The 22,472-nt window shown below is 35.5% G+C and overlaps 1 protein-coding gene across 2 annotated transcripts in view; it reads right to left on the bottom strand.

The window, feature by feature from the left end:
- Positions 1-963: 963 nt before the first annotated feature.
- LOC150095364 (syntaxin-7-like) overlaps positions 964-22,472 on the bottom strand; it is a 275,749-nt gene continuing 254,240 nt past the window's right edge. For both annotated transcript variants that reach the window (XR_016550052.1, XM_090410144.1), the window contains one exon: positions 964-1,739. Coding sequence is in view for 1 of the 2 variants with exons in the window: in XM_090410144.1 (XP_090266270.1) it covers positions 1,647-1,739 (93 nt within the window). In the remaining variant the exon portion in view is untranslated. The remainder of the gene's footprint in view (positions 1,740-22,472) is intronic.

Here is a 22,472-nt window from a genome sequence, read left to right as displayed (position 1 = left end):
AATTGTAGGTATATGTGGTGGATCATTTAGTGATAAAGTTTGAAAGTCTTTCATAAGTAGACCTACCATGGAGATGGGGTAAATTATTCTATGGTAAAGCCCTACAGAAAAGAGCTAATGTCTGTGGAAAGAACATGGTTAAGACTTTTTTTTTTAGGTGTGTGTCTGTAAGAGAGAAAGAGATGGGGGGAGGGGGAATACATATAGGTGGTGCACATTATAGGAAAAACAAAGATTATTCTAAAATTCCATTTAAATATCACTTGAAATGGACTGAAATTTCAGTCCATTTCAAGTGATATTTAAATGGAATACTGCAAAATAAAACATGAAATGTCTTTTCAAGGAAGGCAGTAATGATGAGAAGAAAAATCACTGTACACTCAGTCAATGACAGATTCCACAGTTAAGGCTAAAGTAACAAAGAAACACTGTTATGGTTTTTCACAGCACTCCAACACAGCCTGTCACCTGTATCACCATAAACTTATGGTAATACAGTGAAATGCAATGGATAACAATGAACCAAATGTTTATAGTTTTTAAAGCAGTCTTTGAAGAAAGGCTCTTTGTAAATAATTTAAAGTATTTTTATGAAAGTAGTCTTCATTTGTCAGTTTGTGTTTTATAATGTGTATTTTACAAATAAGACAGCAGTGTTTGACATTTTCACACCTTAAAATATCAAGTCTTGTGATGAAAAGCCAATTATAACATTACACTATTAAACGTTATTCATGCAATAGTTAATTTTATCTTGAAGGACAACCCCCCCCCCACCCCCCAACAAGAAAACTTACCACAAAAGAAAAATATATATATGATGTTCAGCAATTTAAATGTAACTGGAAAGATGCAAACTTAACGAATGAAAATGATCTAAACACACACACACAAGAATTTTTATTATGGGAAGAAAAAAATGGAATGGTTTTATCCATTAATGGCAAAAACTTATACATGTTTCTTGTGCAAATGTCTTTATTATAATCTGTCATAAGATCTAAGATTCTTACTACAATAAACTGAACATATATCTTTTTTGGTGATATTGAAATTTAACTGAGATCAAATTTAAATTAAGTCAGTGTAAACATAATGTTAGGGGTATGTTTTTTTTTTTTCTTTTTTAAGTATTTAAGAAAAACCATCATTACTAACTGTAATATACAAATTATTAGCACTGGGACAACTTTTATGTCTACTACAATTCACAATTTAGTGAAGACAAAAAAATCCTATCAAAGGCAACACATTTTCAGTCCTGTGACCAGCACAGGCTACTTCACAATCTGAAATGTTTTTTTTTTTTTATTATTACATTATAGGCCAAGTTTTAAGTATATATATATATATATATATATATTAAAAAAAAAAGTATTTTGTATTAATAGCTCATGAATATAAAATAAAGTGTAGGCAAAATTACTTACATAAAAATGGTGGAAGTGTTGCTACAATTTACATATGTTGGTAGTAAAGCTTGATTATACAACATATACAAATAAAGAGTACCAAGTAATATATATCAGAAAGGGAATTTCTTCATATTGTTCATTTCTTACCTATGCACTAATTAAATATAATCTGTTGCCACCTTGGAGCAGATGGCCGAAAATTCAACATTAACATGAGGAAAAGTAGAGCTAACGTTTAGATATCCATACAAGCAGACCAATTACAACTGCAACCAGTAAAAATACAAGGATGAAGAAGCAAGCCTTGCGTCTTGCTGCAGCCTGGAATACAGGGAATGTATTAATGATAAAAAAATCATTAACATAAGAAGGATAATTTTTTTTTTTTTTAAATTATAGTGAAACTAAGATTTCTGTTAAGCATTTGAGGTTTATTAGAACAAACATTTTCAAAGCTGGAAAAAGTTAGGAATCATTAATATATTGCAATCAATCACAATTTTTGGTTCCTTTGCAAAATTATGATAATTTTTACTAAATACTTGGTAAAAATTGTCATAATAAAATGGCTTTACTATGGTAAGGCTTTTCCTTTTGAATAATGCATGTACAATAAAGTGTGACTTAAGTTATGCAGTATCTATCAAGATAACTAGTGTAAAAGTAATGTAAGTTCCATACTAATGCAATCACTTAAAATAAAAATTTGGTTTCGTAGGTTAATTGTTTGTTATCCTTCACCATTAAATATTCAACATTTACATGGGGAAGAAAAATAGCCTTCATATTCTGTCCTACATAAGCAATTAACAGTGCAGTGATCTCAAGAATTCTCATTTCATATTTAAATAAAAAATAATGGATTCTTCTAATGTATATTATGGTATGTAGGCAACAATCAACAGAAGCTGATGTACTTTTGACATATTATGCAAGCAGATGAATCATTGGAAAAGGCTATGAAAGATTGAGGGAATGAGAAGAAGAGGAAGTCTGCAAAAGAGTTGGATAACATAAAATAACTTACAATTGCTGAAAGAAAGGTCAAGAGGCCGAGTGGGATGGAGGGCCTTTGTTCACAAGATCACCAAGAGTCAAAAACAATTGGATGGCACATAACAAGAAAGTCATTAAAAAATTATAATGCATCTTCATCTGATAGCAAACAATATTCAGTTGTACCAACATATTTTGACCCATTTCTGTCATAATTAACAATTTGATTTTAGAAAATGTCAAAATATGTATATCTAGATAGTTTCTAAAACTTTATGGAGACTTCAGTCTGAGAACTCCAGAAATTAAAATTATGCAGAGCTAGTATAATTTTGAGCCTCTGTAGCTCAGTCAGTATAGACGAAGTCCTTTGGTTGGAAAGACCTGGGTTCGATTCCTGTCCAAGACGCGAGGAACCTTTATCTAAAGGTAAGTTAACTGGTCTCATATGGAGGTAGGGGATTTTTTTTGTCCCCCAGAACAGGCAAACACACCTGTGAACACACCCATCTACAGACATAGGACACACTGGGAGGTATAGGGCTAACCACCTTATCCTAGATGTGGTTGTGGTTTCGAATCATAAATAGGCCATGCCTAATACAAACATAACGAGGCCACTAGGGTCTAATATATGTATCAGAAGGAGTATAATTTTATTAAAATTTCATTTGTTCAATTTTCTGATATCATTTTCCTTTCTGTTGATCATTAACCTGCATGGCTAAAGAGGATCCAGAGCTGAGTGAGCAAAATGTTGACTGTCTGAAGTGGTCCCTATGAGGACAGAATGAATGATTGCAAATGCAAAATATTACAAACTGATATAGAGAGAGAATGATAGAAACAAGTTAGTAATGAAGTTTTAGAGTAAACACTAAGAAAATTTTTCAATACATAACTAGACAGGAGAGAACAAGAACGGGAGGACTAGATTTTTTGCTTTGAAAGCAGAAAATGAATGAAATGGATTGTCAGAGGCAGTCATAATTACTCTGTTAGTGAATAACAGTGTTGAGCAGCTTGCTATTAATTTTCGGTATCCATGGAGGTTCCCATAACAACCAGAAATTCCACAAGTGTCATCATGTGAATACAAATAGCAAAAAATATAAGAAATTATGTTTAGAGGTCTCTGAGGATTTATGCATCAGGTGATGCAGTATGGCATGATAAAAAAAATAGTATAGCAAATAATTGTGCCATGATAATAGTTATAACTGTGAATAAATTGCTATAATAGTAAAATTAATTTTATTGAAAATAGTGAAATCAAAATAAAAACAATATTTTAAGCTTTGAGATAGAAAATTTGATTTTCCACCACAATGCTAACTCATCAGTAGTGTCCAATCCATTGAGAACTATCTCCCTGTTACCCCCACTCCACAATTTGATGCTTAGAAGTTTTTTTGCAGAAGTAAAAAGTCCTCTCCCCCCCCCTCTTTGCAGGAAGAAAAATCTAGGAATAATAATTAACTTTATTAAATATTTAAAGCCCAGACCACAAAAAAATGCACTGTCCTTCCTTACATCTATGGCAGGCAGAGAAAATCTCACATGCATTTAAAAGATATAATATTCATACTGCCTTCAACCTTTATCAAAACTGGTTACTCCTCCATTCATTAAAAAATCCTCTATCTCCGATCTAGAATGCCTTGCTCCTACAAACCGACATTTGAAGAATGGTCAATATTTGGATGAAGAACATAAGAAATACATTCACCATCAACTATGTCTGCTCTAGGGTTGCAGACCATGCTACCAACACAAGGAGGGTGGGCAAACACTCCTATACAGATGCAAATATAAATCCAAGACTGTTTTTGGTAACATTCTGCCTTACAATGTTTCACTTTATGACGATCTGCTCCTATGATGCTTTTCAATTATGACCATTGCGCACTTATACAATGCTGCATTCATTCATATGACAGTTTTAGCAATATGATACTTCAATGAATAACAGAAGTATCATGTTGCTCACCTCCTTGATTCACCAATGTGCAGTTTTCTTGAACTGTTTGTTTACAATATCATCGCTCACTGCATTTCTGTGTGCTGGTGTTTAGCTGTTAATTGTTAACTGTTTATAACTATTCTTTTGTTAGTAATAGCAGATAAAATTCAAAGTAAGGGTGCATAAACCTATTACATTATATGCCAAGATTAAAATCATTGAATTTAGTGACAATGGTGTATTGAACACTGAGATAGGCCACAGGATAAAACTTACCTTGCACCACTGTTGTTAAAAACAAAGATAAAGTGAAAAGTGCTACACTAGTTAATACTACAGTTATCCATAAATATGACAATCTTGCTGCCAAAATGAAAAAACGTTTTCATTTTGACTGATGACTAAACTAGCTGACATGTTCCCTTAAGCCAAGCTATTCAGAATAAATTTTTTGTTTGCATGTCTAACATAACTAAATGTTTTATTCGCATCAGTTATGCACATATGACTGTTTAAAATTAAACCATTACATGCATTTACAAATGGTGATGGGGAAACGGCAATTCACTATACCACAAAATACACTATACAACGATGGTCTGGAACCTCATGTATCATATGACCTTGGTATGCCTGTATTAGTAAAGCTCTACAACCTAAACAGGCTTGCTCTCCCAAAAATATCAGACTGTCAGCTTCAAAGATCTCCATAGTGCTCATGCATAGCCCCACTTAGTACATTAGGATTATGACATTTTGAATCCAGCTTGTGTTTGCTTCCTTACAGCTGTGCACATGCATGTCACATCCTTGCACCTATGAAAATGCATTTTTAACCAAAGTGAAATATTAGTAAAATAAAAAATTAATTCAATTATTAATCCTTGAGCATCTTAATTATACTACCATGCTGCTGTTTGTCACACTATGTTCATTGCAGCTCTAAAGCATATTCTTTATATTATATGTTAAGATTAAAATCATTGAATTTAGTGACGATGGTGTATTGAACACTGAGATAGGCCACAGGATAAAACTTACCTTGCACCACTGTTGTTAAAAACAAAGATAAAGTGAAAAGTGCTACACTAGTGCTATACCCATTTCCCCCTCTTTTAATTCAAATTGCTAGTCTATATTAAAAAAGCTGTCAGAAAAATATGATATATTAACTAACAGAGTGAATGCAAAGTAGATGATCTAGGCAAAGTGTTTGATTTAGCAATCCACTATTAGAAAAATATGGTAAAATTCTTCAAATATCATGAAGCAGAAAATGCTTTCCTCCTCACACCCCTTGATACTATGAAGTGAAATCAGTCTTGGCCTTCAGTTATTGCCAAGATGAATAGATTATTCAAGTTGTTTGTAGTGGATGATAGCCTAGAAGTCTCTTGAGTTCTGTAATCATTTTTGAAATGACTGGATTTGTCTATGAATAAGGCATTTCTAAAAGAAGCCACACCCATGAGAATACTAAATACTGATTAATCTTCCTTTCCTCTTTAAGATAATGGCAAGGATCCTGTATTTCAAGGGAAGAAAAATTTATATCTACACAAATCTCGACGAGTCTTTGGACTCCTTGGAGGTGTGACATAATAATAAATTTAAAGATAGAGTAATACCATTGTCAGTGCCATTTCCCACTGTACACTGAGTGGCCACTTTATTAGGAACACCTCTAATTTAAGAAAATGGAAAGGTGTTTCCTAGGAAAGTGGCTGCCCCAGTGTAAATGTTCAAGTTTCTAGATTATCTGACTGTGTTGAAGTGTTTTTTTTTTTTAATGGTATTAGAAAAAAATATATACACATCTGGGAAGAATTTCTTCATATGCTGTTCACTTGAAACATCTAAAACAAGAAATATGACACTGCTCAGAAATGCTGGAAGAAGGAAAATAAATACAAGACCAAAACAAATTGCCAAGTGAATTATGGAAACATGGAGGAAAGTATATAATTGGTTACTTATGTAAATTAGTCAACTTTAAGCATAAAATGATATCCCAGATGACTAGAATAATCATCCAATCCATAAAAAATAGATTTATTAAATAAAACCATGCATTATAAAAATTTTATTGGAATTAAATTCCACATAATGAACAAAAAATAACAATTTGGATTCAAATAAAGGCACTGCTCATACAAATATTCTCATGCTATACCAAATAACAGGTTTCATACTACACTGGTTTCCATAAATTAAGGAACAAAGAAAAATCACAATAACTTGGGGAGAGAGAACATATGAAAGCAAGGGGCATTATGAAGAAGTGATGATGAGTCTGGTTATCATATACTACTCATTTGTATAAAATAACCAGACCTCATCACTTTTTTCATAATGTACTTGGTTTTCATATGCCCCACCACCGCCGCCGTCATTTTCGAATCTGTCAGTGGTATATGTAAATGAACTACAGCATAAGAGTGAATGTTTTCAAGTCGTTTTCTATTTTGTGTCTGGAGTGAGAACAAGACATTTTATGATAGCAAAATTCTTGGATATAGCTGCAAGCCATCATATACTGATGAATTCAAGTGGCGAGTCCTCGTATGACTGGAGGCCTGTCAAAGTCAGATGGAGGTAGATAGTTGCAAGTGAGTCATTCCGTGGTTCACAGATTGTGGAACCGATTCCAACAATCACAAAGCATCCTAGAGATACAGTGAAGGAAGGCTATGGGCTACAACTGCAGTGGGTGAACAATTGGAGATATTGTTCACCCACTACAGTGTGTGTGAACAATATTAATCCAATTATCTACTCACTGAAACAGGAGTGATACCCTGAATCAGTACCATCTAATCTTGTGTCAGCTACAGGAACATTGGCATCTACTTCCACTGAGTACAGAAGACTTCACAATGGTGATCTACATGCTAAGTGACCAACAGTTTACCTGTCCCTACCCCCATGCCACAGGAGAGAATGTTAGAAATGGTCCAGAATCCATGTCGAATTGGACAAGCAGGAATTGGTACCAAGACCAATGAGTGCTATTACTATTTATAGACAAGTCCTAATTTGCTCTACAAAGCAATACCAGGCTTGCCTGATCTGGAATAAATTATTATCCCTCTAATATCTGCAAAAGGGACACTCATTGAGGTAGTGTGAAGGTATGGGGAGGCACATTCAGGTTGGTGGGTGGACAAACCTGTAGTTTCCTAGCAAAATCAGGAATGCTGCAACTTATAGGGTGTCCTGGACATCTATAATTTGTCCATATGCAGGTGTGATAGGAGAGACAATTATCATACAAGACGATAATGCTTGTCCTCATTGAGTGAAGACCAACATTTTACATGACAGTTTATATGCACAAAGGCCAGTCCATCATACATATGAACTAGCAAGACAAGTCTCCTGACTTTAATCCTATTGAGCATGTCTGGGGGTGCCCTAGATAGACATGTTGTTGCTTTCAACCCTCCCCCCTCTTCTCCACCAAAAAAAAAAAACTTTAAGAGACTTAGAGCTTTGCAAGAGCAATGGTTGTTATTAACAAGTTAGCTCCTGTACACTGTATTGCTGACCACATTCTTTACTGGGGCACTTTGACAATTTTATTTTGACCTCTTGTTTTTGATCATTGTCTTCATGTACCCTGTTACTGAATTAAACCATTTATTTACAATTCGCTGTCACAAGCATATAAATTATTTATAAAAATAATAATCAGAATCATAAGATTATTGGCTGAAGTTCAGCCTAATGAACAAGCCAAGATGGATTCAGTCTAGGTTCTCCCTAATAAATATTTGTACCTAACATACTTCATTCTTTCATGAAATGAAAGAATTCCTTCATTCTATACGCAATGTTACAAAACAAATATCTGGGAGAACCTAGATTTCTGAGGCATAAAATACTGAGATGCATACATGCTGTATTTAGTAAATGTAAGGTAGCATAAATCCTTAGACATCTTCAATTAAATCAAATAGAAATATTATAGACTAATTCACAAAAACATTTCCATCTTCCCATTATATGTCAGGCCCAGTGACTTGTCACAGCCAAGTCTACCAAGTGTGTTTATTCTCTAACAGGTTTGTCTTACAGGACAAATAAGCAAATCCCTTGAAGAATATCATTATAATGCAATGAAAATGTATACAGAAATCTTTTAAAGATTAAGTAATATTTATCTTCTAGAAGCAGTGTTGTAAACACTATCTTGTGTACATATGTTTAGAATGTCTTTATCACCATTTAAATTTTCAGGGAGGCCATTTGTATTCTGACATTAGTGTCATCTTTTTTGGATTTTTTTTTTACACAACTGTGCCAGATGAACTCTGCAAATCTGATTGTAAGGAGATGAGCATGATGGAGTTTGTGCTCCAAATTTATACTGCTAATATTTTGCCAACTTATACCAAATATTTTGTTAAAAATTGCATTTAATGTTAACAGCTTTACAGAAAGCTTATGCTGCTCATATTTTGCAAATACAGTGCCAAAATCATTAAAAGGTGAAGATCATCACTTAAATTCAAGTTGTCACATGCAAGACTTATTCTAACACTGTAATTTTTCCATGAATAATAATAAAAAAAAAAAAATACAAGTTCACTAGCTTAAACTGTGAGTGATGTTCTCTCTCTCTCTCACACACGTGTGTGTGGGGTAGACTATGAATGAATACCAATGAGGGTGAAACTAACAACAAAAAAAGTTATTTTGGAAAAGGCAAATCTTGAATACAATGGGATACGTTGACTGAAAAACTTGTTTCTGGATTAGCATTGAATATGAATAGATGAATTTCATTCTTGATGTGTTAACTGATGCACTAAGATATAGGGGGGCAGCTTAAGTTCATTGAAAGAAAACAAGACAGGTGAGGGGTACTACACTTGAGGATCTCTCTCTCAAATGGAACTTCTTTTTTTCCTATAAATCTTAAATTTGTGACAAGCATTTGCATGCAATTTATTACTTTTGTTTTTTCAAAGAAGTGATTAAATTCTGCTTATGATTATTATCAATAATAACTATAACAAAGAAATTATTTTTATTATTGCTGCACTAAACGAAATTATTTTTTTATCTGATATGCTACGAATACATTTACGAACTGTTTAATATTACAATTCAGTTTTTAGTTGCATTTATAAGGACAGTCATTTGCAATAAAAATTAAAATTTAAAAGGGAATACAGGCACTGACAAATGGGTTTAAATTGACATTGATATGACTAACTATAATCATCATGCCTCTTATTACTGTTGCACTACACTCCAGATCAAAGGTGAACTAAGCTCCAGTGAGATGATCAAAAGACTGGAAGGTTAGCTGATAGGAGGATGGATGTCATGAAGCATGCTGTAGTTCAACAGAAATGAAAACATAAGAAAATGTAAGAACTAAATTACTATAACACAATATAACAGAAAAGGGGGGGGGGGAGTGATCTTGCTTCTCACTACAGCAAATACCATTATAACATATTATAACCTTCCAAAAATATAGTCCCAATGAAAGCACCTGGTTACTATTCTAATGAAAATTCACCTAATAAAATGATTTCTGTGGCTTCTACTGGTTTGCTAGTGGGAAATGAAAGTGCAATGTTTGAAGCGCATCTGAAGAATGAATCCATAAAATACTACTAAAACTAATTTCTAAAAGGAAGACCTTGAAAGTAATAAGACAAAAAAAGCATTAGACTAGAAAATTCAATCCGTCTGGATAACGGAAAAGGAAAACAGAAAATATTGGACATGAAATAAGTATACACTGAATAAAATAAAATATCAGACCACAGTGATATCAGTGAAGTGACTACAACATAGAATAAAGAAAAGGTTTGATATTCTGCATAACTGGCTAACCCTATTAATGTGCCTATACTGGCATTGCACTGATCAATAAACAGTAGCATACCTGCCCTACAGGAGACATGCAAAATAATGTTCCGAGTAAAGAAGGAGGTGACCTTGGTCACCTTGAAACAGGGTTTCATCCTGTAAACTCAAATCAAACGTAGAATCCACACTATTTAAGACAGTAATATCGTGTTAGTTAGGGAACATGAAATGGTAGCACTTGTCTGCTCTACTCTCTTCTCCAGATGCCGTTAAAATTAGCGAGTCTTGGGCCAGCTATCTATGATTGGTTAACAGTGGAGATTAACTGCTCCTCAGTCTTCAAAAGTTAGGGAGAGTAGACCCTTAACTCAACTTAACGCCGCCAGAAAAAATAGCATCGTAGTAATATACAAAGAGCTATTTACGACAAAATATGAAATAGAATTGGCATGTAAATAAAAGTGATAATTAAACCGAACCCTCTGATTTTTTTTATTTTATTTTTAAATAACTTTTCAACTAAAATTTCTCACTTATCACAGAACAGGACATCTTCCAAGTATCTAATTTCATTGACTACTTCCAGCAAATGTCCATTAACATAATACTCTGCTGACACTGTTCTCAGCCTAGAATTTACAAATGTTAAACTGATACCATTAACATTTCTCCACAGTATTAATCTCTTTATTAGCTTGCAGGGATTCCATATCAATTTTTTTTTTTTTTATGTTGGGCCCAAATAAGAAAGGTTGGCTGGTCAACCTATAGTACTTTAGTACCGTATATGGATAGTGGGATGGGAAAGGAGAAACTTGTTGACATTCAATTTAAAAGCCTGTATATTGTATTTCTTGGGAAATACATCAGGGGAAAGACTGTTCCACAGTACAGTACAGCAGTAGCAGGAATGAAGGAGGAGGAAAAGAAACCTGTTTTGTGTAAACAAGGTGTACTGTGAAAGGATGTTGGGTGGTGGCTGTACGTGTTCCAATGGGCTAAGTACAGAGTGGGGGAACTATTGATGCTGTTTCAGATGAACATTTTCCATGGAAATATTTATAGAATATACAAACTGCAGACTAAACATCTGTGTGAAAGTTGGGGGGGAGGGAGTAAGTTGGTAAGTTACTTATCACCCAGTATAATTTAGCATCATCAGCAAATAATTCGATATAACCCTCTAGACCACTCCGCTAGCATTAAAATATACAACTATTTTCACTTTCATTCATAGTTCAATACAGTCTTTTAAACACCACTAGAAGAATCACTTGTTTTGCTTAACCATTTTCACAAAGAAATAAGCACTAAAAAATTGCAAACAAAAAGATGTTATCTTAAAGCAGATGGAGCAGTCAGAGTTTATGACAAGCATCCAAAGTTAAAAATGATATAATAAGATTAACATGTATGGTACAAGCAGAGACAAATTGTTTCATGGCATACTTGAATTTGGGGTGGGCATACCACAAATCATAGCATATACTTCCACTGAAACCAAAACTATGTAGATGAGAGGGGAAAGAATATCTGTTTCAGGACATATAAGAAACCAATAATTAAGGGATATTCTATATTACAACTAACTAATAACAAACAGTCTCTGTATAAGATATACTGGTAGCTTAGTAGTGGAATGAAAATAACCCACTATAAGTGAAAATCTTTTCCCTCTCTCCTGATCCCAACAAACATCATACTGCACTAATCCAAGGAAAAATTTCTCCCACACATCATATGGCACAGCTCTTTGTTTAGTCATGGCCCAAACTAAAAAGTAGAATACAGAAGAAGTTTTATTGTAGCACTAACCACATGAATGTATCAATGTAATTTTTATTTATTTATTATTATGGGATAGCCGTCATATGAGTAGTCGTAAGTCAAGAATTGACTGTATATATTTTCTAGAACCAAAGACAGGATTTCAGTGGATCAGGAATCCTTTTACATGAATGGAGTACATAAAAAATATCAAGAGCAATCTTTCAGGCATGTCACTAAAAAGAGCTTGTTCAGAGAGAAAAGTTTGATGGGCTTTCGGCTCCACATACAGTCAAGAAATATCCTGGACTTGCCAATGTGTCAATAAAGTACTTACTGCCATTCTCCTGAACTTATAACTGCAAAGTGGAGTTTTCAATACTTCCTCTGTAAACAAAAAAACAGAAACCGACTAAATGTGGATCCAGATATGAACCTGACATATGTTTACTAGTGTCTGAAAGAAAGCAGTGCCATTCTTGGCATTAACATATTTAATATAATTTGTACTTTTTTTAAACAAACTTAATTCTTGAATGCTTAAACTTGAATAAACAAAAGAATACTAAATTTAATATTTCGTTAAATTAATTTTCCACTAAAAAATATTAAGGTTACACCAAGTACTCTACGAGGTCTGAAAAGTTCTCGGCCTAACAACGAAAAAATGAATTTATAATTTCAAAATTATTTTTATTTTTCAACATAATTTCCCTTAAGACTAATACATTTATTCCAGCAATGCTCCAACGCCATTATCCCATCCCTGTAGTGGTTCTCAGTAAGATCTGCAAAATACCCCTCTATAGCTGCAATCACCTCGTGATTTGAAGAAAAACGCTGACCAGCAAGGAAGAGTTTTAGTTTTGGGAAGAGATAGAAGTCAGAGAAAGCCAAATCTGGGGAATAGGAGTGGATGTTCCAACAATTCATAGTGCAGATCCCTTAATTTTCACATTGCCAAAACACCTTTGTGGGCAGGTGCATTGTCCTGATCCCAAAACACCGATGCCATGACCTTTCCTGCTGATGGAACCGACTTCGTCTTCTTTGGTGCCGAACAACTGGCTTCTGTCCAATGTTTTGACTGCTGTTTGGATTCTGGTGCGTAATCGTGAATCCAAATCTCATCCATTGTAATAAATCAACATACAAAATCAGTTTTATTCTTGTTAAACGCTCCAAGCACTGTTCAGAGATCTTCATGCAAGTGCGTTTTTGATCTGCTGTGTGTAAGTGTGGCATCCATCTTGCACAAAGCTTTTTCATACAAAATATATTCTATGCTTTCTTTTGAAATGCCTATAGTCTCAGCAATTTCACGAACTTGGACTCACCGGTCATCCAATACCATATCATGCATTTGATCAATGATTTCTGGTGTTGTTATTACACTTTTTTGGACATGCTTCACGTGGTTCATCTTCAAGGCTGGTATGGCCACATTTAAACTCAGCAGCCCATTTCTTAATTGTTGAAAACGAAGGAGAAGAGTGCCCATAAACTTTCATGAACTTCGAATGAATTTCTTTTGGTATTAAACTTTTTACAAAGAATTTTATAACCACACAATACTCAATTTTATCCATTTCAAGGGATATGGACAACACTTTGGCTTCCGACAGCTGTATAAAACAAACTACTTGATAGAATGACTTGCAATTTCACATGGATGCTTATGACAGATGTACGAACTTAGGGAAAAAAAATCTTGCTGATTTATTATAGTTTAAGTGTAGTTTAATGAAATTTATTATAGTCTAACCAAGTGAAAAATAAACTTTCAACACCTTTCTCTAAATCCAGAGTAATTTAATAAAAAGGTGGCACACCATTTGCCAACTCCTATAGGTAGAGATGACCTTGCCTAGTATCTCCACTAGGGCCTGGCTCCCACTGAAGAGACCTCAATAAAGGCCGAAGCTAGTCTGGATAGTGGCCCTTCCCTTAATGCATAACATTATACATATCCGCAAGGAGATGTGTTTTGCATTATGGGAGATACTGAGATAGGAGTGATGTTATCTTGCTCCACCTTTGCAACGAGTTCCCAGTGTTGTACTACCTTATCCTAGTCCTGAAGATACTTTCAGGTGCAAACTTTGTTTGCTCACACTTGGATAAAGGATTAAACTAAATTTATTATAGTCTAACAAAGTGAAAAATAAATTTTCAATGCCTAGCTCTTGGTCTTCACCTGGGTCTTTTTCCTGCCATTCTGACAAAAAACACTTCTTACGCTAATTGTTCTCCCATTCTGCTAAATGATCATACCTCAGAATATTAGCTGTGCACACACACCCCTGAATGCTGACAATGTTAGCATTCAGGAGTGTGTTTAAGCAGTGATACAAATATTCTTTCATGGTATCCTTGTTTATAATATGATTCTGCCATTGATACCATCAGTTCACTTCCTAAATATTTCTCAGAACTCTCATATCTGTTATCTCCAGTCTTTAAGAGTTTTATTTCTAACTCATCTCTGAAATTAAAACAGCTTTGTACACTGTTTTGTATATAGTAAGTGTTCTAATTTCTCTCTTATTCCATATATTGTATATATAAATTCACATAGCTTGTCTACAAGAAACAAAACTGAACAAAAATCTGAACTTCAGCATCAAAGGATACACAGTTCTTAGGAAGGATAGAGAGGAAAGAGCAGGCTTGCTATCCTTTTGAAGACCCCCAGATATCAAATTCAAAGAAATCACCCTAAATCAATATTTAAATAATAACAGTTCGACGGAAGTTCAAGCTGTTGAAATACAGCTTGAACTTCCCAGTATTTCAATCCCAAACGTCTACCACCCTGATAATACAAATATTGATACAGACATCATTGAAAAGCTAAGCAAATCTCCAACTGATACAACCATTATAATTGGTGACCTAAATACAAAAAGCCCAACATAGGGCTCCCCTGACCATAAAGGTCAACAATTGGAAGACCTCTTTAGAGATTTGGAACGCACAACAATTAACAATGGACAGAGCACCTATCTCTCTAAAACTACGAGAACTGAATCTGCTATTGACATCACAGTTATTAATTATAGCATTGCACCAAGTGCAGAATGGAAAATTTTGGGAAATGCCATCAGTGACCACAGACCCATAATAACAATAGTAAACTTCAAGATTGATATCAAGAACAGCAAATCAAAAGGACATGGAACTTCAGAAAAGCCGACTGGACAAGGTTTACTCAAACCTTGGAGAGCCTCTGTCAAGATGAATCTGTCTCTGGAAACTTCAAAAGAAAATTACAAATCCTTACTTTACACATTAGTAAAGTTGCGAAAGCAACAATACCAAGAGGCAAGCGAAAAACTACCTGGATACCATACTGGAAAAATCACAATATTGATTCAATGATTACAGAAAGAGACAATATCAACGAACAATTCAGAATTAATAAAACTGATGAATACAGAAAGAAATTATGGACATAACACACAAAACAGAGCAGGAAATTTGGAAGTGCAAACAAGAGAAATGGGCAGAGCTGTGCAGTAACCTGGATCCAAGAAAAGACACCCAACACTGGAACATGATTAGAATCCTAGACAACATTATTATTACGGGCAACTCCAAGGAGTCGACAGACTCATCGAGGGAGGCCCTAACATGTCAAGAACAACTATTCGTCTTTCACACAGTATCTATCATACCTCACCTTAAACTCATTCAAGGTCATAGCACCCACAACAGACTCTGGCAGCTTATTCCACTCATTTACCACTCTCCAAGTAAAGAACCTACTCTAACACCTCTGCTAACCACATTTTTTCCCAGCTTCCATGTATGGCCCCTAGTCCTCCAACCACCAGTCCTATTCTCAAAAATATCTTCTGAATTAATCTTATAGAAACCTTTCAGTAATTTGAACGTCTCAATCATATCACCCCTTTTCTGCCTATCGACCAATTTCTGCAACCCACAAATCTTCAACCTGTTCTCATTAGGTTCATTCCACAGACCTGCCACCATCTTGGTCACTCGTCTCTGGATCCTCTCCACCTCCTCCCCAACAAAAAGAAACCCTGGCGCCCATATCTTGGCACAGTAGTCCAGATGGGGTCTTATCAGGGCTCGATATAGAGGAACAATAACTTCTTTGTCTCTGCTCATTAAAGTATTTTTCAGTAACCAAGTGATCTGATGAGCTGTTTTAGCCACTTTTGCAATGTTCCCCCTAAACTTCAACTCCCTATCCACCAAGACACTCAAATCCCTGGCCTCATCAATCTCCTGGAGTATGGCGCCACCAATGTGATATACTGCTGCTAATCTTTTCACTCCAAAATGCATAACCTTACACTTTGCCACATTAAATTGACATCCATTTTCCCTAGCCTAATCCTCCAAACTATCCTGCAAAATTTTGACATCCTGTGCACTCACAATTGCTCTACCCAACTTTGCATCATCAGCAAACACGTAAACACTTCCTCTCAGATCCTTTCCTATATCGTTAATGAACAAATTGAAAAGTAGTGGTCCAAGAACAGAACCCTGCGGCACACCACTAATCACAAGCCGTCTTTTGGACTCCACTCCTGAATAAATCACTCTCTGGTATCTCTCCATCAACCACCCTCCTATCCATCTCACCAACCCTATATCCATCCCCATCTGCTCCAGTTTACTGATTAGAGTTCCATGTGATATCCTATCAAAGGCCTTGGCAAGGTCCAGTAGAATCACTGAAAATCCATTACCCTTATCCAGTTCAGCTGTCACTGTGTTATAAAATGTGAGCAAATTACTGAGGCATGATCTACCCTTCACAAAACCATGTTTTCCCCATACAGTATCCCATTTTCATCTATCAAATCCTGTATTCTTCTCTTGACTAGTTTCTCCAAGACTTTGACAACGATTCCTGATATGCTAATCGGTCAGTAATTTACAACGGCAGTCTTGGAACCTCCTTTATGCAGTGGAACTATTTTCCCCTCTTTCCACCCCCTCGGGACTAACCCAGACCCGAGACTCAGATTAAACAGAATGGTCAAGGGTACTGACAATTCTTTAGCCGCTTCATGTACGACACGAGCTGGTATACCATCCAATCCCACAGATGTATTGACATTGAGGTTTTGTAATAGACTACTCACCTCCACCTCATTCACCACAATTCCGATATAAACTTTTGGTTCATTCATTTCTGCAATGTCACCACCTGGATGATATACTCTTGCAAAGTGCTTGCTCAGTAATTCAACTATATATCAACTGATTCAGTTACCTCCCTACCATCGGCATTCTTTAAAATCATTCTGCCATTTACATTTTTTCTTCTACTTGCAACATATTGAAAAAGCTGTTTAGGATTTGTCTTTAGCCTGCATGGCCAATGTTCTTTCGTAATCTTTTTTGCTTTTCTTACCACACTCATTATCCTTCTGGCCTGGGCTTTATACTGTTCACGTGTCTGCCGGTCACCTTTCTCCTTAAATTCCCTCCATAGTTGTTTCTTCTTTAGCAGCTCAAGCTTAATGGTGTTATTCATCCATTTAATTCCTACTTGATTTATTATTCGGACTCTAGGTATACAGTCAGCCATTGCTTCATGCAAACACTTCTTAACCACCTCCCATGCACTGTCAACTTCTAGCCCTTGCAGTTTTACATGCCATGGCACTGTACCAATCAATCTCCTAAGCTTGTCATACTTACCAGCCCAATAATTCCACACGTACCCTGTCTTAATTGTAAATTCCACACCTTTAGCCATCTCCCAAGTTAAGACCCTATGATCGCTCTCACCAACTGGTGGCAACGTGGTCATATTCGTTACAGCCAAATTCTCAGATGCAATTACTAGGTCAAGCACTCTCTGACCCCTAGTATTTTCTATTACATGCTGTCACAGAGAGTTATCCCTTAATAACCGCATAAAATCCAATTCCTTCCTCCCATGTGTCCTCACCTCCTTCCAATCAATGTTACCATAGTTGAAATCTCCCATAATAATTACCCTCCTTCCACTCATTTCTTCTATTTGCTTATGCATACTATCTCCACCATCTATTCCATAACCTGTCTATAGCAGCACGTAACTGTATATTTTGTTCTGCTAGTTTCAATCTCACACCAAATAGCCTCAAATGTGCTCTTATCTCTATCCTGCGGTTCCACTTATATTCTCCTTGGCTGTAGCTCATCCGCTATCATCAATAACACACCTCCCCCCATTTTATTCTCCCTGTCTCTCCTGAACACACCATACCCCCTCACATTCAATCCCACTAGCTGTGTTATCTTCTGTCAGCCATGTTTCACTAATACCAATAACCTGTGGTCTGGAAGTGCCAACCAAAGCCAAAAATTCTTCCTTCTTGTTCCTAATACTTCTGGCATTTGTACACATGAACTGAAGAAGCCGATTTGTCCCATCCCTGTTTTGATGCCTTATACTAACTATCCCATTCTGATTTGTGGTCTTTCCTACTCGCTTGGGCATATTACACATATTCACACACTCAACTGTCTCCCTAAAATCTGCATATCTACTCCCCCCCCCCTTAATAACTCTAGTTTCCCTGGTTCTGTACATTCACTTCCACCACATTCGACAACACCTTTTCAAGTCTCCACACACCAAATCCATTTAAATGTAATCCATCCATTTTATATAAATCCTTTCGCCCATCGAACTCATTCCACACCACTCATCAAACATAATTCATGCATAGAGTCATTAGCAATTATGGCCCTCCTTCTATACTCTTCACTGTCATGCCGTGGCAACAGACTCACCATCCTAACTCTCTCACTCTTTTCTTTTGTTACCTCAAGCAATTTCTTCACATCCTCACTCATAGCCTTTGTTTCCTTTCAAATCATTTGTACCCGCTACCACTATCAGTTCCTTCACCCGCTGTTTTTGCATTCTAATTGACTCGCTTACATCTTACTTACATCTACAACTAACACACCTCTTACTAGGGAATCTCCATACAACACATGCTCTTTCATTTTGTTTACACTCACTATCATACCCTTATTTTTTCTATCATACTTTTGCCGATTATTAGTCGGTACACTTGTTAAATATTTTTGCCAACGTTCCAGTTGCTGGTTTACTCCATGTATCACTCCACGTAATAGAGCTATTTCACTCATTGCATCAGTGTCATCATTTTTATTTTCTGATGATTCATTCAATCGTTCTGTATGCTTAACTTCATTCTCTTCACAAAAATCACCCAGACACGTTAAAACACTATAAGTAAAGAATACTATGTAAATACTATGCAAATTCATCAATTTGTACTCAAAATATCACTTATCTGGTCAGGAACTATCCTCAGACACTATATACTAACTTCATAAATGCTATGAAACAAGCTATTACAGATAAAGAAATTGCAAACACACTGGCAAAAACCTATTCAAACAACTCCAAACTTCAGTATAACAGAGAGGACAAGACCCTCAATAAACTCACAAGTAAAATACTAAAACAAGCAAGAACATACCAAACTAATGACATCTTCTCCGAAGAATTCACACTAAGTGAACTAAATTCATCAACCAAGAAAACTACACCTAATAAATCTCCTGGTAATGATCTTATCTTTGGTCATATGGTCAAACACCTTGGCAAAAATGCCAAAGAACAACTTCTGGACATTCTCAATACCTCTTGGCGAACAGGCAAACTTCCAAAAGAATCGAAAAAATCAGTTATTGTACCCATCCTGAAACCTGACAGAAATACTGCAGAATGTCAAAGCTATAGTATTCCTTCTAAATTCAATACCTATCGCATTAACTAGCATACTTTGTAAATTACTGAAAGAATCATACACTCTAGGCTTATGCACTGGCTGACAAAAAATAAGAAAATCAACTACTACCAAACTGCCTATAGAACACGTCATTCGACAACAGATCAATTATTCCACTTCTGCCAAACAATAATAGATTCATTTCAGGAAAAACCAACAAAAAAGACAACTGCCATATTCCTTGATATGACTGCTACTTTCGATCATGTTTGGATCAAAAAATTAATACAAACAGTACATGATATTGGAATTAGAGGAAACACTTTAATCTGGATTGCTGATTTCATTAGAGAAAGAAAGATCAAAGTCAGAATCAATGCAGCAATATCAAAAGATCAGAGAACCTGGGCTGGTGTTCCCCAGGGCTCAGTACTCAGTCCCTTACTATTCCTTCTAAATGTCAATAACATTCATCCCTACCTTACAGAAGACACAAAAGTAACTTGCTATGCAGATGATATAGCCATCTGGCACACTAGTGCTAAAATCAAAGAATCACAGGAGATTCTAAACAAATCCATGAGAGGAGTAGAAAAATGGTCAGATGAACTTAAACTCGAAATCAACCCAGACAAAACAAAACTAAGCACCTTTAGTACATACAGGAAAAATAGACATTCCTACAACCCCAAAGTCATGATCAACAACAAGCTAATTAAAAAAAGTCACAAATCCAAAATACCTTGGTATTACATTACGCTTGATCAGGAATCACGTTTTGCACAACATATCTCTAACACTTCCAACAGAGCTCTAAAAAAATTAAATATACTGAAAAGGCTTTGTGGAACAAATTGGAGCGCAAAGCTAAAAATCCTCAAAACTACTTACACTACATTAATAAGGCCAATAATGGAATATGCAGCACCTATCTGGTCACCTTCGACCTCATCAGTAAAGAAAAAATTAGACAAAATACAAGTAAAAGCATCCAAGATAATCATTGGTGCAGTCTCATCCACTAACAACATCAAAGCCCAACAGGAATGTGGGCTTGACCTGCTGAAGGACAGATGAAAATTTGCCACCATGAAATTCATAAATAATATCAGAAGCTACCAAAGTGATCGTATCTCCCTAAAAACTTATGAACATTGGAATCAAAAATGCAGACTTTGCAGATCATCAACTTTACAATATGACGACACTATCAGGAAAGAAATAGGTCTTGATCAGCTAAATGCCCACATAAACAAAGAACCTCTATTTTCCAGTCCTTTACCTTCAAATACCTCCATAAATCTAAACCTTGCCAAACTCTGTACAAAAAAAAACCCAAAAGAATGCTCAAAGAAAAAGGCCTAAATACTATCAACCTCCTTTCATCCTCCAAACAGGTTATTTGTTATACCGATGGGTCGTCAGACACCAATATGATTAATGGAGGCACTGGCGTTCTCCTACTCCCGAAAGGTGAAAAACCTTCAATAAAAGTTGGATCTGGGAGAATCGCTTCCAATTTTACCAGTGAACTCTACGAAATAAATAAAGCACTTGAAGCCTACTTAAAACTATCATCATCTCAACAATCTGAAGGAATTATAACTTACAGTGACTCAAGATCAGCTATGGAGGCAATCAAAAATGGCAATACCAAGCTCACACAAGACATCCATAAACTCTTAAATCAACTAAAGTGTTTAGGAAAAAGTTGTATTTTATAATGGATTCCTGCTCATTTAGGCATTGATTACAATGAAGCAGCTGATAAATTAGCAAAAGGGGCCAGAGAACTCGACCAAGAAACTCAGATGATAACTCTTGCTGATGTCAATGCACTAGCAAAAGCTAAACTAATTCCACTGAAATCTGTGATACAACATCAAATTCCCGAAATCAGTGCTGACAGAAGGACCTCCACCACGATAGCAAGACTATGAACAGGACATTATAGAGGAATGAAGATCAATACAGATGATACGAAAACATATAGAAACTGCAACTGCCCCAATACTGAACTGACACCCACTCACATCTTTACCTGTCCAGCAATTACAGCAGCCTTGCAAGAAATAGATCCTAATCCTAAACAACAGCTCTATATAAACAAAATCATCGACATAGCCAAAGCAGTACAAGGAGCACATGAAAACATCTAAGACTCTTCAAAGGACAAGACAACATTTATTATAAATAAATATATATAATATTATATCTGATAGTATTAGGAGAAAGAAAAGACAGATAGTAGATGGCAAGAAATTACTGTATATTATCGCATATAATGCAATCCACGTATAATGCGAACTAGAAATTTTGTTTGAAAACTAGCCCTAAAATGCCATGTCCACGTATAATGCGATCTGTTAATCTTGTTCCATAACATTATAAATAATACAATACGAATTAACGAAAGAAATATTTATTTAAAAACAAAATGTCAAAATACAAGACGAATTAACGAAAGAAATATTTTAAAACAAAATCCTTTAAATTCTTCTTCATCTTTTGAGTCGTCAAACATTTCATTTATAAATTCATCTGTAGGGATTGCGTCATCAGTGTAGCAGTTGTTGTCATCGTCTTCATGCTCTCCAATTTGTTGTGCATCATCCTCGCTTTCATATATGATGTGATCTTCGGATCCATCCATTGAATTACTTATTCCACATTTAAGAAATGAGCATTGAATCATTTCAGATGGTATCAAATCCCATGCTTCTTTAACCCAGCTGGTGACTAGGGTGATCTCAG

This window comes from Typopeltis vanoorti, chromosome 20, assembly GCF_054136105.1.
Source record: "Typopeltis vanoorti isolate ZY-2024b chromosome 20, IOZ_Tvanoo_1.0, whole genome shotgun sequence".
Taxonomy (NCBI): domain Eukaryota; kingdom Metazoa; phylum Arthropoda; class Arachnida; order Uropygi; family Thelyphonidae; genus Typopeltis; species Typopeltis vanoorti.
This window is presented reverse-complemented; position numbering and strand designations above follow the sequence as displayed.